The sequence below is a fragment of the Squalius cephalus genome (assembly GCF_949319135.1).
Source record: "Squalius cephalus genome assembly, chromosome: 15".
Taxonomy (NCBI): domain Eukaryota; kingdom Metazoa; phylum Chordata; class Actinopteri; order Cypriniformes; family Leuciscidae; genus Squalius; species Squalius cephalus.
In genome coordinates this window covers 36,171,562-36,187,026 of record NC_137136.1, presented here as the reverse complement: position 1 = coordinate 36,187,026, position 15,465 = coordinate 36,171,562, and the positions used below count along the sequence as shown (strand labels likewise).

The 15,465-nt window shown below is 41.2% G+C and overlaps 1 protein-coding gene across 1 annotated transcript in view; it reads left to right on the top strand.

Moving 5' to 3' along the window:
• LOC307172569 (NLR family CARD domain-containing protein 3-like) overlaps positions 1-15,465 on the top strand; it is a 108,189-nt gene that overhangs the window by 70,125 nt on the left and 22,599 nt on the right. The window contains exon 11 of the mRNA XM_079895068.1: positions 8,059-8,232. Within this exon, the coding sequence (XP_079751194.1) occupies positions 8,059-8,232 (174 nt within the window). The remainder of the gene's footprint in view (positions 1-8,058; positions 8,233-15,465) is intronic.

Genomic DNA, 15,465 nt, shown 5'->3' with positions numbered 1-15,465 from the left:
GGCAATATGCGGGTGGGCGTGATTCACACCTGAGGAGACAATGGGCCCCCGCATAATGAGGCTGCATACATAATGAGCCTTTCATTCAAGTGTGTGACTGAGCCACAAGAAAGAATGCAAGGACAATATATATATATATATATATATATATATATATATAATTGGTTCACAGTTGTTGTTGTTTTATCCAAGGTAAACATTTCTAGTAATTGTGCAGTTAATTGTTCTCATACTGTATTTTCAGATTTGGAATATATTCTCTACCCAAATGTGTCACTAATAAAGCATAATACAATTATTTAAAGAGAAGGCTTATATTGACCTTTTAAGATTTTGTTTACATCTATCCTTGTATATATATATATATATATATATATATATATATATATATATATATATGTGATGCGATCTGGGAAAACCCACCACATGGTGAAATTTTACCTATTACAGGTTTTGATAGCATATGGAAGCTGGTATCAAGCCCTTTCCAAATCTGTTTTTATTTTTATCATAGCTTGTTGGTAGCAAAAGTTATGTTTATCTGAAGTCGGCCGATCGCTATGATTTTCTGAAACGGAATTTTGAGAAAAACAGGTTTAATTAACTGTCACCGTCGGGACGCTTCTTGTCCATCTCGCGACTGTTATAAAACTGCGTGACGTTATAGTTTAAACAGGATTGCCGCGAAATGCGCACTATAGACATTCACTGTACATGTATGTGGTTTATTTTAAAGGTAAACTATCTTTGTAGTGTTAAGAGACGGACAGGTGTATGGGATATACGGCGATTGTTTGTTTTTTCACCTCTGCCGGGCGTTAGAGAAAATGGTCGCATAGATAAGAGTCAGAGATAAGAGAAAAGATGTTATAGAATAATAATTTAATGGAAAAAAAAAAATTGACAAAAAAAATGACATTCAAACTATTTTGGAATTTACTGAAAACGGCCCAGCGCAACATCCGACGGGTTTTCCCAGATCGCATCACATATGTAAAAAAAATATATGTATATATATATATATATATATATATATATATATATATATATATATTTTTTTTTTTTTTTGTTTTTGTTTTTTTTTTTGTTATTTTATTAAAAAGGTTATACAATTACAACAACAATTAAAATTGTAACAATATTTCCAGTGTAATCTTTCTTTGTAAAAACTAAAGTATACATTTTATCATACGTAATTCAACTCATATGAGCAGAAATTGGCAACATTATAAGATTATTTGATGTGGCAGTATTTTGCAGTAAAAACTTTATAATCTATCCGATTTTTACTCATCTCAGTATAGCAATAGAGTTTGGTAAAAGCTGTTAATTCATTCACACACAGAAACGCGATTCATTTTTAAACAGTATTTTTGCCAGCTGTAGCTACATAACAGTGCGCATCTGTGCGTTCATTCATTCATACATAGAAACACGATTAATTTTCAAACAGTCTTTTTGCCAGCTGTAGCTACATAACAGCGCACATCTGTGCGTTCATTCATTCATACATAGAAACGCGATCCATATTTAAACAGTCTTTTTGCCAGCTGTAGCTACATAACAGCACGCATCTGTGCGTTCATTCATTCAGCGTGTACAGACACTTGCGATTAGAACAAAGCAGATATAGAACTGACCTATTCTTCAGCCGGATCCCTTTGCTCCTCGAAATGAAACTTCCAGCACTTCTGAGGTAAATTTTCCAGGATTATTATCAAGGTAGTATTATTCCTCACAGCGTCGTAAAGTACATGAGTCTGAAAGTGAACTCGCTGTGTGTGTTATCCAGCTGATGTGGGCGTTCACGGGTTTGCCTGGATCACCTCAGATTATTTGCGTTTGAATAGCGTGCGCTCTCCGTGGGCGGAGTCACATTAAAACTTAATGAGCTGACATGAGAACGACTGACATCTCTCTCTTTTCATACATATTACATAAACTGAGAATATATTTTTTATATAAAAATTACTTCATTTGAAAGAAGAGAATTCAAGCTTCATGCCTGTGTGTCTGTATGCCTGTTTGACTGAGAATTCGCTGAGTTACAGTTCATTTTCGGACGCGTTTCAGAATGGACTACACTGACAGAGAGAAAGCAGAACATCATGTTTATTTTTCTTTATTTGGCAAAAAGTACAACACTTTGTTTTTATTGTGAGTATACACAAAAATAATACACACTTAACAGGATCGAGTGATGTAAAACACAAGTATGTAAGATCAAAATCAACAGAGTATTTTTCGTCTCTGTTGCACTGATAAGGAAAAAAACGAGCCTATCGCACCGGCGCGACAGCCGACCTCAGGGGGTTAAACAAAAGACTCCACCAAAAAGAACCTAAAAGTGATAAAAGATAAGGAAGTAAAAGGAGGGTAGGTTTCAGGTCTTGAGAAAATTGTGCATGCATTAAGTGTTTTGTCTGTCTGTATGCAGGAGAGAGTACCCGTCTTGTCTGTTGTCTGTCTGAATGCAAGAAGTGTGATTGTTGAGAAGTAAAGTGTCTTTGTCTGTTGTTTGTTCTTTATGTACGCGAGAAGCGCGTTAAACGCAGAAGTGCGTTCTTTATGTACGCGAGAAGTGCGTTAAACGCAGAAGTGCGTTCTTTATGTACGCGAGAAGCACGTTGTTTGTCTAAACACAGAAGTGCTTTCTTTATGAATGCGAGAAGCGCGTTGTTTGTCTGTATGCAAAAAGTGCACTGTGTGTGAAGTAAAGTGTCTCTGTTTGTTTGTCTAAGAGAATTCTCATTAAAAATATAAGTAGAACAGTCGACTTGGAGAGAAATAATAACTATCATATATACTGTAAGAAACTTAAAGCATTAGAATTGTGTTTGAACAGAATTTTTAGAAAGGATGGAGAGACAGAGATAGAGTGCTTTTTGACTGGGCTGTGTGTTCTGAAACTTGTAGTTGAGGTGGTCAAATTAGGTCTGCCCTAAGTCGTTACATGTGTGTGAGTGGCCTTGACGCTGCTCAGTAAAAAAGGGAGTTGTCAGGCTAAGAAAACTTTAATAGTCAGATGGCATATGAGCTAAAACTCTTATAAGAAATAATTTTTGAATCAGTGTTATAAAAAGTTTAATGGATGATAAAACAAAATTTGATGACAGAAAAAAAATCAAGATATCAAAGAACAAAGAATATTCCCAGAAATTGGCTTTGTCGGCTATTTGGCCATTTTCCTGACTGTAAGCGTTGTGATCCAGATAGGGAAACACAGCCCATATTGTCAAAAGTTTGGTTGATTGACTTTGTCTTTTCATTTGTTACAAGAAAAATTGGAAAAAATAAATAAGTGTGTGAGAGCGGCTTTGCGTGTGAGAGCGGCACTGTGTGTGTGTGTGTGTGTGTGTGTGTGTGTGGCTCTGAGTGTGTGTGTCAGAGCGGCTCTGTGTGTGTGTGTGTGTGTGTGTGTGTGTGGCTCTGAGTGTGTGTCAGAGCGGCACTGCGTGTGTGTGAGTGGCTCTGTGCACGGCTGTATGTGTGAGGCTGTGTGACTGTGTGAATGAAATCCCGGGTGTGTGAATGAACAATGTAGTAGACTAAAAATATTTGTAAAGGTGACAGTGAAAGAGAGCTTTTATTTTTTAATTTTTTGAAGCCTGAAGATAAGAACACATGTGGGCCAGAGTGAGAGAAAAGGAAGTTTTGGCTGGAAAAGGAATTCGTAGATGATGAAGAACAGAGACAAATATTAACAGACCAAAAGGAAAAAAAAAAAATTATTTAAGAAAACTAACAAAAATCTTATACAAAAAAAAAAAGAAAAACTTTAATTGATTTATTTGAACCATTAAAATTAGAAACTTGCAATAAAGAAGAATTAAATATTTCAGTTACCATGTGGAAAGGCCATGAAGTGGAATTGACCCCATCTCTTGCTTATCTAAATAGGGCAGGAGATATGACTGCACAAGGCTGGTGGTTTGAAAAGAACATAATCTGAAGTTTTGAACTGATGTGCCTGGGGGAGGACATCATTTGGAAACGAAATATACACATTGACTAGGAGAAGTGACACCGAAGCCATTGTCTGAGGTACAAATACAAACCATTTTGAGGTATCTTCAAAAAACTAAACAGATACCAGAATTTTTAAACTTAACAGAAAACTGAGAACACAAAATTATAATTTGATTAATTGAGTGAAGAAATAATTGAGACTTGCAGGAATGGCTTCGATGTCACAGCAACAAGAGACCCCTGTAGAGCAGATTATATCACAATATCCGATATGTAGAGATGCTATTAAAAACTTATCTCGGAAGTGGGAAAAAAGGACCAGAAAGTTAAACACTAAGTGGCTAGCAGAGGGAACATCTGATTTGGCTATGTGCAGGGAAATGGGAGCCCTAAAAAAGAATCACAAAGCCCAAGATAGTAGCAAAAAAGAGTAGAGAAGAGAGAAAAGAGCAGGAAGTGTTGAATCTTTTTAGAGATATGGGTGTAAAATTGATTAAGGGAATTAGGGAAAAGATAGAAAATAAAAGTGATATAATGGCAACCCCACCCCCTTATTACAAAGCAAGTTTCAAAGCAAGACACACTGAACTATGGGGGAAGTCAAGACAGCAACCTAAGCATGAAACATCTGACCAGGGTAACCTCAGACCCCACCCTCTCCAATCCTTATCATCATGCAAGCAAAGCCCTACAAGAACTTGAAGAGAGACTGAAGAAGGAGATGGAATCTGACACTCAGCAATCCGAACCTGAACAGGATGAAATAGAAAGAGACATACTCATCACCAAAGAACAAATCCAAAAAGAGACTGAATCCATGTGAAAGGCCTTGGAGGAAAGCGTGCAAAGAGAACTTCGGAGACTTCAGGACTACACAAGAAACAGACCCCACTCAGCCATATTTACATTTAATCGATTAACAATTGCATGGATTTGCATGCCTTCCCCCCCCCAAAAAAAGTTGTTAAGCTAATAGATATATATAAACATGAAAAATGCAGTTACCATTTACCACAGAGTAAAAAAATGGTGTCCTGGAAGGCTTTTTTCACACTGTTACCCCGGCACTTCATGTTGAAAGAAGCCATTAGTCTGTTGGTGAATAGCCTGAGAATACATCCAGAAAATAGAAACAAAATCGAATGGGTAGGTCCACACGAAAATTCTAAAAATGTTCCTTTACTTGCATTAATAATAAACTTGATAACTTACTTACTTGCTTCTTAATAATAAACTTACTTAATAATAAACCTTTGCTTCCGGCCAACATTCACACATTCATGAGTTCATGTTTGACTTACACGTCAGCACGTTCTGAAGCGTGATATAAGCGAATTGTGAAACTTACAGGAATGCTGCTCTTCTGTGCTTCCGCATCACTTCTCATGTGAGCTTCAGAATGCACTTGTGTCGCTTCACGACGATATCATTAACCCATGTGTGACCATTGGCTGGAAGTGAGTGTTTATAACACTCTTATGGAAAAAGGATATATTTTAATTATCATTTAAATCTGACTACTTTTCAAATTGTATTTCATAAACCAACATAATAAAATTGTTATAATATAATTAAAATGACCTTGTTTTAACATTCAATAGGGCACGCATGCGCTGAACACCTCTGGAGTAAACTAACCCTGGAACAGAAGCTGCTCCGGAGCTGCTATGGATACTGACATACCCTGAAAGTTCCCTCTGTTTGTGGAACCCAGAGTTGAGGTTATCCGCTTACTGACCCTTAAACACACCCGGGTCTGTCACACAACCTGCTTTCTGCAATAACCCCCTGGTTGTCTCCTTCTTGTCTTGCCCTCTGGATTTGTTTGTTTGTTTGGACTGATTTTCTGACCTCTGACCTTCTGCCTGTTTTAATGGACTATGACTTTGGATTTTCTCTCAATAAACTGCATTTGGTTCGTCAGTCGTTATGCTCAGTGCTGTCCGCAACCAAATCACAACACACACACTGCCGTTCAAAAGTTCTTGATCGGTAAGATTTTTTATGTTTTTAAAAGAAGTCTCTTCTGCTCACCAAGGCTGCATTTATTTGATAAAAAATACAAAAAAAAAATGACAATGACTATTTAAAATTACTGTTTTTTATTTTAACATATTTAAAAAAATGTATATTTTTCCTGTGATCAAAGCTGAATTTCAGCATCATTACTCCAGTCTTCAGTGTCACATAATAAGGCTTCAGAGATCATTCTAATATGCTGATTTGATGCTCAAAAATATTCTTTATTATTATTATTACCAATGTTGTAAACAGTTGTGTACAATTTTAGCAATTTTCAGGATTCTTTGATGAATAGAAAGTTACACTTTACCATATATTCACGTAGAAAAGAAATTTTCTTTATTGGAATAATATTTCACAATATTACTGTTATTTTTTATTTTGAATCAAATAAATGCAGCAGAAGAGACTTCTTTTTAAAACCTTAAAAATATTACTGATCCAAAAATTTTGACTGGTAATGTATATGTATGTATTGCTTTGAAATCATCATTTGTCTCCACAACTGCATAATTACACCAGTTGTCTGTAATATGATGGTGCACATAAAAACAACTCAGACTTAATACATGAATCCATGAAGTACAGCAGATACCAATCTAACTAGCCATAAGAAATACTTCATATATTAATATACAAGATTGTAAGCACTTACCATTGTCATGTGACCCGATCACATAATTTTCAAACTGTTGTGTAAAGTCATTAAAAATATTACAAGAAGCAAGATGGGTATTTTTTACGTAATTTTGTTGTTACCATTACAATGCCACGAAGTGGAACACACTGTCAGGCGGCACAAGAAGCCATTGTTTGAGTGCTGATTTGAGTTCTCATGTGTTTTTAAATCATCAAGCACGTCCCTTCCTTATTGTTCATTTATCCGCTTCTTAATCACTCTTAAGTTTCAATTACTTTAAGCAATTCGCTCACAATGTTTACAAATACATTAAGCTCACACATGTACAGAGACACACACACACACTAGGGGGGACAATGCACTAATCTCCTGATTCGATATTATCACGATACTTGGGTGCCGATACAATATGTATTGCAATTTTTAAGAATTGCGATTTGCGATTTTTTTTCTATCAAAAGCTGATTTACTCTTTTCTTTAGAAGAAGAGAACATACATACAATCAATCATTGCTGTTCATTTGATTTGTTTACATACCTGTATGGTTGTATTGTTATTACATGCACATTGCTTTACTTTTGTTGTTTTTATGTGTGCATTTGATGTACTGTTCATTAAAACCTGCACTAGGAAAACTTATACCTCTAACTCTCAGGGCTCTATGTTAATGTTAATTAAATTTTTATGCTTAAAAAAGTGCATATAGCTGCTAATTGTATTTGTTGTTTGTTGATTTTCAAATATAAAACTTGTTGAAATGTTTTCAGTGTGCATATACATTTTTTTTTTAACATTTCCATCTCTTTTTATCAAAACTGTGATGATATTGATAATCGTGATAACTAAAATCGTGATATGAAATTTTCATACCGTCCCATCCCTACACTGTAGACATCGTCAGGTGTCCCATTAGCCCAACCCTAATGGATATTACGACACTCCTAGATAACGACAAATTTGGACCTCTGTTGGACCAAAAGTGGCTAACTTCTGTCAACCTCGTCTATTAGCAATGACAAAACTAAAGCAATTTAATTTTAATCAATATTGATTCTGGAATTTAAAAAAATATATATTTTAAAATCGTAAACCAAAAAATTGCGAAAGTTTGGTATAGTCAATTTTTTTTCTCCCAGTCCTAACACACACAAGTTCCTTAAAATGTTTACAGATACATTAATTAACACACACACACACACACACACACACGTTGGGCTTCCATGTTTTATGGGAATTTTCCATAGAAATAATGATTTTTATACTGTACAAACTGTACATTGAATCCCCTAATCCTAACTGATGTAATTTAACAACTTTTTTAATGAATATTTATATATATTTCCTATTGACAGCATTATGTTATTTATTTTTAAGTGTTGTGTTTATCACTGGATATAGGCTTAATGTGTGTCATTGTTCTCTACAGGTTGTGTAAGTGTGGTGTCACAGATGAAGGTTGTGCTGCTCTGGCTTCAGCTCTGAGATCAAACCCCTCACACCTGAGATATCTGAGTCTGTCTGGGAATAAACTAGGAGACTCAGGAGTGAAGCTGCTCTCTGCTGCACTGGCGAATCCTCACTGTAAACTGGAGGAACTGGGGTAAGATCATCTCCACCATAAAGACTCAGAGTGAATAAGAATTAATATGTACAGTAGATAGTGTATACAATATATCTTTGGTCTAAACCCCATCCGGTGGTTCAGCGACAGATTCCAGCGTGAGCCGTCAGATCTTGAGGCGGTAGAAGGCAGCGGTGAGGAGTCTCCCTGAAGAGGAACATTCACATCTTACTATATTATTATCTCCCACAAGAAAGTAAAACTAACAGTTAAATAAACTAGACAAACTACAAACCAGGCAACAGTTGCAGGATACAGTGAAGAGTTTTTTTTTAAATTACAAATGTTTGGTGTAAATAAACTTGCCTTGTAATGCTTGTGCAAACAGACCCTTGTAAAAGCGTGAGCATTTCTTCAAAATGTGTGTGTGCAGCTGAAAAGAGGGAAGTGGTGTGTGTTTCACCTGAACCAGGACTGTCACCATATCAGCGGAGCGGGTATAAATACGGAAGTGGATGCACGCACTAGTTGCTTTACGCTGAGGAGCCGTGAGAACTCGGTCAGCAGTGGTCCATCTATAGTGGCAAAGGGACTAAGTCCTTCTTTCCCTTTTAGTTGAGTATGTCAGACGTAGTTGACGTCCACTGAATGGGATCTTTAACCCTGGAAAACACCACTAGAGCTGCCACCTTCCAGTGCCTGGGTAAAAGCCTCAAGTCGCCCCGCAACTCTGAGGCGGAAAAGTGCGAGTCTTAGGCCAGGGAAGTCGACTGCTGTTCCACAGGACCACTGGGAAAGCCTACCCTGACAAGGAAGGAAGGGACGCTGCGGAAACCACATCCTGCCGAAGGGAGGTAACATGTGGGGAATACACATATGGACTGGGCAGACGACCAGGTTGTACAACATATGGAATGTCACTGGGATGACTCCAGCCTATAACAGGGGGGAGTTTAATCAACCAACAGTGACGGCAGAGGAAGCTCTGCTGAGGGAAGACACGGGAGCACCGTAGGGAGCCGTATTGTGAAATAATACACATATGGGATCACAACATATGGACCCAGCCTAACACAGGTTCCACCTGTCCATACGAGTGATAGGCCTGGCTTCGGACGCTCTGCCACATCCGAGGCCGAAGGGTATGGAGGAACTCAACAGGGTTCAGTTTAAGAGGGAACTCAACTGGAGCAAAATCGCGCACAAATCCAGTCCATAGGAGGGGAATGTCGCAGCAAGTCGACACTTCGAACTGTGCTAACAGTGCACAGCTTCATGTGAAGGGAGCCCCCGGGGGGTAACAGTTCGACACATGCTAGTTCTCTAGCAAATGTGTATAGGTGTTGCCCAGCCCCCAACTCTATTCAACATCTGTTCAGTGAGGCACTGTATGCCACTGCCTAGGAGGAAGAGTACTCTCACTTAGGAGGAGCTCACCGCCCAGGTGGCACAAAGGCAACCACTTTGAGGTGGGCCTACCTCTGCTTGGAAACAGCCTTCCCTTCTGCTGTCCCATTACAGATAGAGCTGGTCTAATGTCTAGACTTTGCACTCTGATCACGTATGACTGCACTGAGGCAGACGGACAGAGAAAGCCAGGGCTGGGTCTGACTCCTCCAGGGCAGCGCTTGTAGGCTCACCACCTGGTCTGTAGGAGAGGTAGAAACCTTGGGCTCACATTCAGACCGGGGTCTCAACTTGTGAGAGTTAGCTGGCCCGAATTCCAGGCACACCTTGTTGACCGAAAGCTAGAAATTTCCTACCCTCTAGTGGAGACCATGCGAGCAGAAGAACTGTTTCTTAAAAAACTGAATTTTTTTAACTCACTGCCTGCGATGGCTAAGGGGCGGTCTCTGCAGTGCAGTAGCACCAGAGAAAAAGACCCAAAAGGGTAAGGAGGGGACGCAAGGCGGATATATCTCCTTGCTCGCCTCAGGGACCTGACGATCAAATCGCACTCCACTTGGATTTGAATCCACTGCCTCATGATGTGCACCAATGTAGAAGCCACAACATTTTTAGGTGGAGGGGACAGCCCTCACTCCAACCACAAGCAGTTTTTAAATGGAGCACTGAAGTGATCTTCGGGATCTCCTCAGGGAGAGAAGACTCGGTTCAACGAACAGGTTCGACTTCTATTAGAGGAGCAAACGTCTTTCTAGAGGTTGCTCACAGAAGTGATGGTATCTACTGCATTACACTTCTTGCGGTAGACCAGAACCTCCGCGTCCCGTTCTTACTAGAACCAGACCTGGAACTTTCCAAGGTCTAGATGCAGGTGCCATCGTGCCCCATCCCTGAGAATGTGTCAGAGAAAGGTGTCAGGAAGGCTGTCGAGAGGAGGTTGGTTGGGCCAATGAGGAGCAACTTAAAGGGGACCTATTATGCAAAATTCACTTTTGCATGCTGTTTGGACATAAATGTGTGTTGGCAGTGTGTGTACACAACCACCATATAGTGATAAAAATCCACTCACTCCTTTTTTATTAATCCCCATAAAGCATGAGCAGTGTCTCCCAACGACCTGTTTTCAGAATGCGGCTTTAGTGACGTCACTAAAGCCACAGCACCGCCCACGAGTGTTGACAGACGCTGCTGTTTTAACATAGACCCTCCCTGATCAAGTTCACAGTGAGTTGTACACATTGCTGCACGGACAAGAATGTCTCCCAAGCGTTGTAGGTGTTGTTTGGCTGGATATATTAATCCACATAGCTCTCTCTATTTACTCCCGAAATCTGAGGCAGCCACTGAAGACGAGGTGGAATTATTTTGTTTTCAAAGAAAATGCTTTTATGTACGTACTTCTTATACTGTTTACTCAGCTCTTACAGTGATTTTCTGGAGTAAAACTGATGCTTCATCTTTTGTCTGATGACCAATAAAGTTTATTAAACTCATCAGTATATTTTTGATCATCATTCGGACCTGGTCCGAAACAACAACTTGTAGGCTATTAATAGTGGATACATACAAGCAGATGACAAATACGTTATAACCGTAATTAAACTAAACTATACCTGTTCCATCTCCATACAGCACTCTGACTCTGTAGGCATTATTGTCCAACTCCGGGTTGTAATGAACACTGTTACTGAGAGTTTTTGATATTATCATCATTCCGTGAGATGAAATTGTCCTCAGACTGAGCGCGAGCTCATGAAGCTCCGTCCCCTGTGCCGTGCAGCAGCAGATAATTTGCATTTAAAGGGCACACACTAAAACAGCGCGTTTTTCTGAGCACCAAAAAATGACAATTTAAACATGCTGTAAAAATTGTTTGTTGGGTATTTTGAGCTAAAACTTCACATATACACTCTGGGGACATCCGAGACTTATTTTACATCTTGTGAAAAGGGGCATAATAGGTCCTTTAACAAAACCTGTTCCATCTCTTCGTGATTTTAGTACTATAGTGCAAGAAGGCTCACTGGGGAACGCATTTCTGCGGGCCCAGGGCCAGCTGTGGCCAGAGTCTTTGTCGAGGGATACTCAGACAAGAGAAGAAACAACTGGCGTAGGATGAGTGCGGAGGGGCAACAGACATGGCTGTGCAGCCCCGAAGTGGTCCGTAACTGCTGGCCAGCTGGGTATGGAGTCTCCACTGTATCTGGACCGGAGGCTGTCATGAGGCTTGTGAGCGGCACGATTGAGCAGGCCAGAAAAATAGGTGGAATGAAGCAACCTTAGAAGCTTCTGACTCCGAGGAGGTGGCGGACGAGTTGCTACATGCAAGTGGAGCACATTTCGACGGTCGCAATGTTGTCAGAACAGTACAAGCTCGCTGAGCAGCAGTGTCTCGAAGCAAGGGACTGTAAGCAACTCGAGGCAATGAATGCCAATGCAGTCAGAGGGCGCCCAGAGCTCTGTTACTGCATGCCCTGTATACGTGGCCCCTCAGCTAACATTTGGAGGACACTTGTTCCAGGAGCCACTAGCCCGGGGAAACAAAGGTCTGCTTATGGGCTGAGGGTTTGGCGACAGGCCAGGGTGTTTGTTTTCTTACACAGAGCGTGTTGCTCTGCCACGGCTACCTCAGGACTCGGTCGTGAAGCCAGTGCTGAAGCAGTCTCCATATGAGGAAGCCGTGTGGCTGCGTCTTCCATATGCCCCAGGAGCCTCTGAAAGTTTCAGTGGAAGCCTTTCTCACTTCTGAATAGCACTGAGCTGGCACACCTCACTTGAGAGATGCGCTAGACCGAGACCATCTTCATACTAGAAAAGAGATACTCGGCATTTGGGAGAGATTACTCTTTCCCAGTTGACCTGAAGACCCAACTGGCTATGGAGCACTCGAAGGGTGGGACCGTGTACTGATACTTCATATCTTCGAACACAGTAAGCCTGTGGAGCGGAATGATAGAGATCTGAAGTACACGTCTTTCAGGTCGAGGTGGTTCGTTCCACACGAGCCCTACCGTCTCGGCGGCCTTTTTCAGCATAGCTGACATCTCTGGATCCGGCTCGGGCATCGCTGGTTTCCCAGAGGGAGGCAACACAGCCGAGTCGTCATCTCCAGAGCCCAGCTCCCCTTCCAATGCTGCGACATACGTCCTGTCCTCTGGAGGGGCACCGAAAGAGACTGCTGGTCGGTCCCCTGCAGAGGGACCAGCAGACTCATCAGAGGCCTTCACCGGCTGTGGCGTGAGAGAGGAGGGAGGGAACCATGGGGCTTTGCCGGGTGAATTACCCCTCACCGTAATCCTCAGGTCACCTAATCCAGACGGCATTTGAGGCTTCCTCTGGGAAGGTAACCCAGAGGCAACACTGGAGCGGGGTCTGGGGATGGGGACTGCACCTTCGCGAACGAAGGCGAGTCTTGTCCTCAACGCCGAGATGGTCATATACCCGCAATGAGAACATGAATCATCCACAAAAGCTGCCTCAGCATGCTGTAAGCCCAGACACGTGATGCAGCTTTCATGACCGTCAGAGGGGGACAGAGCCTTACCGCACCCAGAAATGCACAGATGGAATGGCATCTTGAAAAAAATGCACCCACACCCGTGTTGCTCTTTCAGAAAATGGGACCTGTCACCAGTGCCGGAGCACAGAGGGAATGACCGCAGCAACACAGTTTCAGTGAACTGAAACAGTGAAGCTCTCAACCAACCGACAACACAAACAAACAATTACTTTGTTCCAGAAGAACACCGACACACTCGCTCGTTGAAACACTCAACACACTCTTCAGACACCATCGAACGGCTCCGAAGCAAAAATCAACTAGTGCGTGCATCCAATTCCGTATTTATACCCGCGGGGCAGAGTGTGTGATGCAAATCACGCACACACAAAATTTCATTTGCTCGTGCTCACGTGCTCGCATGCTCGAAGACAATTGGCTCCCTACCGAGATCCCATTCAGTCGACATCGACAACGTCTGATGTTCTTGACTGAAAGGGAACAATATATCACCATATCCATGGAAATCTTAAAAAATAACAATATTATTCTATTAGTTAATATTAACTATTAGTCAAATTCATCTTTGTTTTGTTTATTTTGTGTTATTTTTGAAAAAGAAGAATCCCTCCATCACATACAAAAGGAACAATTACACTTAATGCGACCGGTTTGAAGTAATAGTACCACTTAATCACAAGTATACAGTAACACAGCGGTAATAACACATTTTCAAATTATTAGTTTATAGTTAATGAATAGTATATAATAGTACTGTATATAAGCTCTAGTTAATATATTAAGAGACACTGTTAGCAATTCCTAAGAAAGTGTTTGCAGTTGAGTTAAACCATTCAGATTGTACAGTAGTGTGTTTAAAAATTTGCTCATCACCCACACAGGGAACCTGAGCAGCAATGAGGTCCACAAGTCTATCATGTCTGGCAATATATAGTCCTTTAAGTGATGAACAACTGTTCATGATGTGGGCTACTGACTCCAGGTGTTGAGGGGGGGCATGCAGCATGCAGAAGGGCGAATGGGTGGAAGGAAACCACACTAATAAGTTGTATTTTGTAGGAAGAACATGCAGACGTGATTTTACGCAGAACGTTAAGATCTCCTCACTGATGGTGGCATTGCTGTAGATGGTGTGTGATACAGAGTGGTCTGCGCAGGGCAGTTTTGCCAACTTTCCCTGGAGTTTCAGACTGGACCAGTGCTCCATATTTTGGGCTCTTTGAATAGACATGAGAGTCTGCCTTAATGTTCTAGGCTGGAGCAGGAGAACAGTGTTGTTATGGTGCAGTCTGGCTTCCACGATGACAGATGGATCCTCTACGACTGCATCAGAGACCTCTACAGGTTGGCAGTGAGAGGTCCACTTCAGGTCAGTGCCTGTCCTCCAGCATATGTCGTTTAAGTCTGGCCAGTCTGATGTCACACCAAATCCCTGTGACGGTCCATCCAGTCTTTCTTTTAAAGCCCAGGAAGCTATCTTCCCCGCCGCATGCCTGCAGCACCTTCTGTTTTTCAAAATCCAGCAATAAGGATGCCCTGGCCATCTGCCTCACGCTGGCATCATCACAGTTCAGCATGTTGGTGAGGTGAGACTGTCTTGTGGCTGTGTACTCCCATATGCAGTGTGCAACTCCAAGCCCCTGTCCTGTCTTTTCTGAAAGATAAAACATCTTGTGGAATGTGCATTTAGACAAAACCATTTCCTAACCACGCTTACGGTTTTGCTGTCCATTTTGCACATACTTTTTGCAGAATGTGGACATTTGCAAAAAGATGTTGAATTTTAAAAAAATGCTGTCTCTTATTGCTTGCACTTTTAGAGTAACAGGAAGAGGTGATACGTCAATGAGATCCAGTCTGGTCATAAACTGATGTGCCATGTCAGTCACTTGCAGACTCCACTCTCCAGCGATGTTAAACTTATGACCCAGATAGTTGTAGGTTTCATGTCTAATGTACACCCTGAGTGGCTGGTCTAAGATGGTAAAGGAGGGGGGTTGGTCTGGCCTGGATCTATACCAACGGTTGCCACCACTCCTCCTCTCATAGAAAACTGCACATTTACAGTGCTTTACTTGTAGGCCAGACCATATCAGGAATCTGTCAGTGCATGACAACATGTTTTTAATCACGCCTTCATCTCGGGATGCGACGACCACATCATCAGCATAGCCCTGGACTGGGTTCGGTGACAGAACGTGGGGTGGGGCATGTGCACAGAGCCATTATCGCACATAATCATCGAGTGGCAAAGTCCTTAAAATCCGCACTACATACTTGATTAACGGTAGTCCAAGTTGTCCTCCTCCGTTTTGTGGAAAATATTTCGGTTTTGAAGAAGGCCC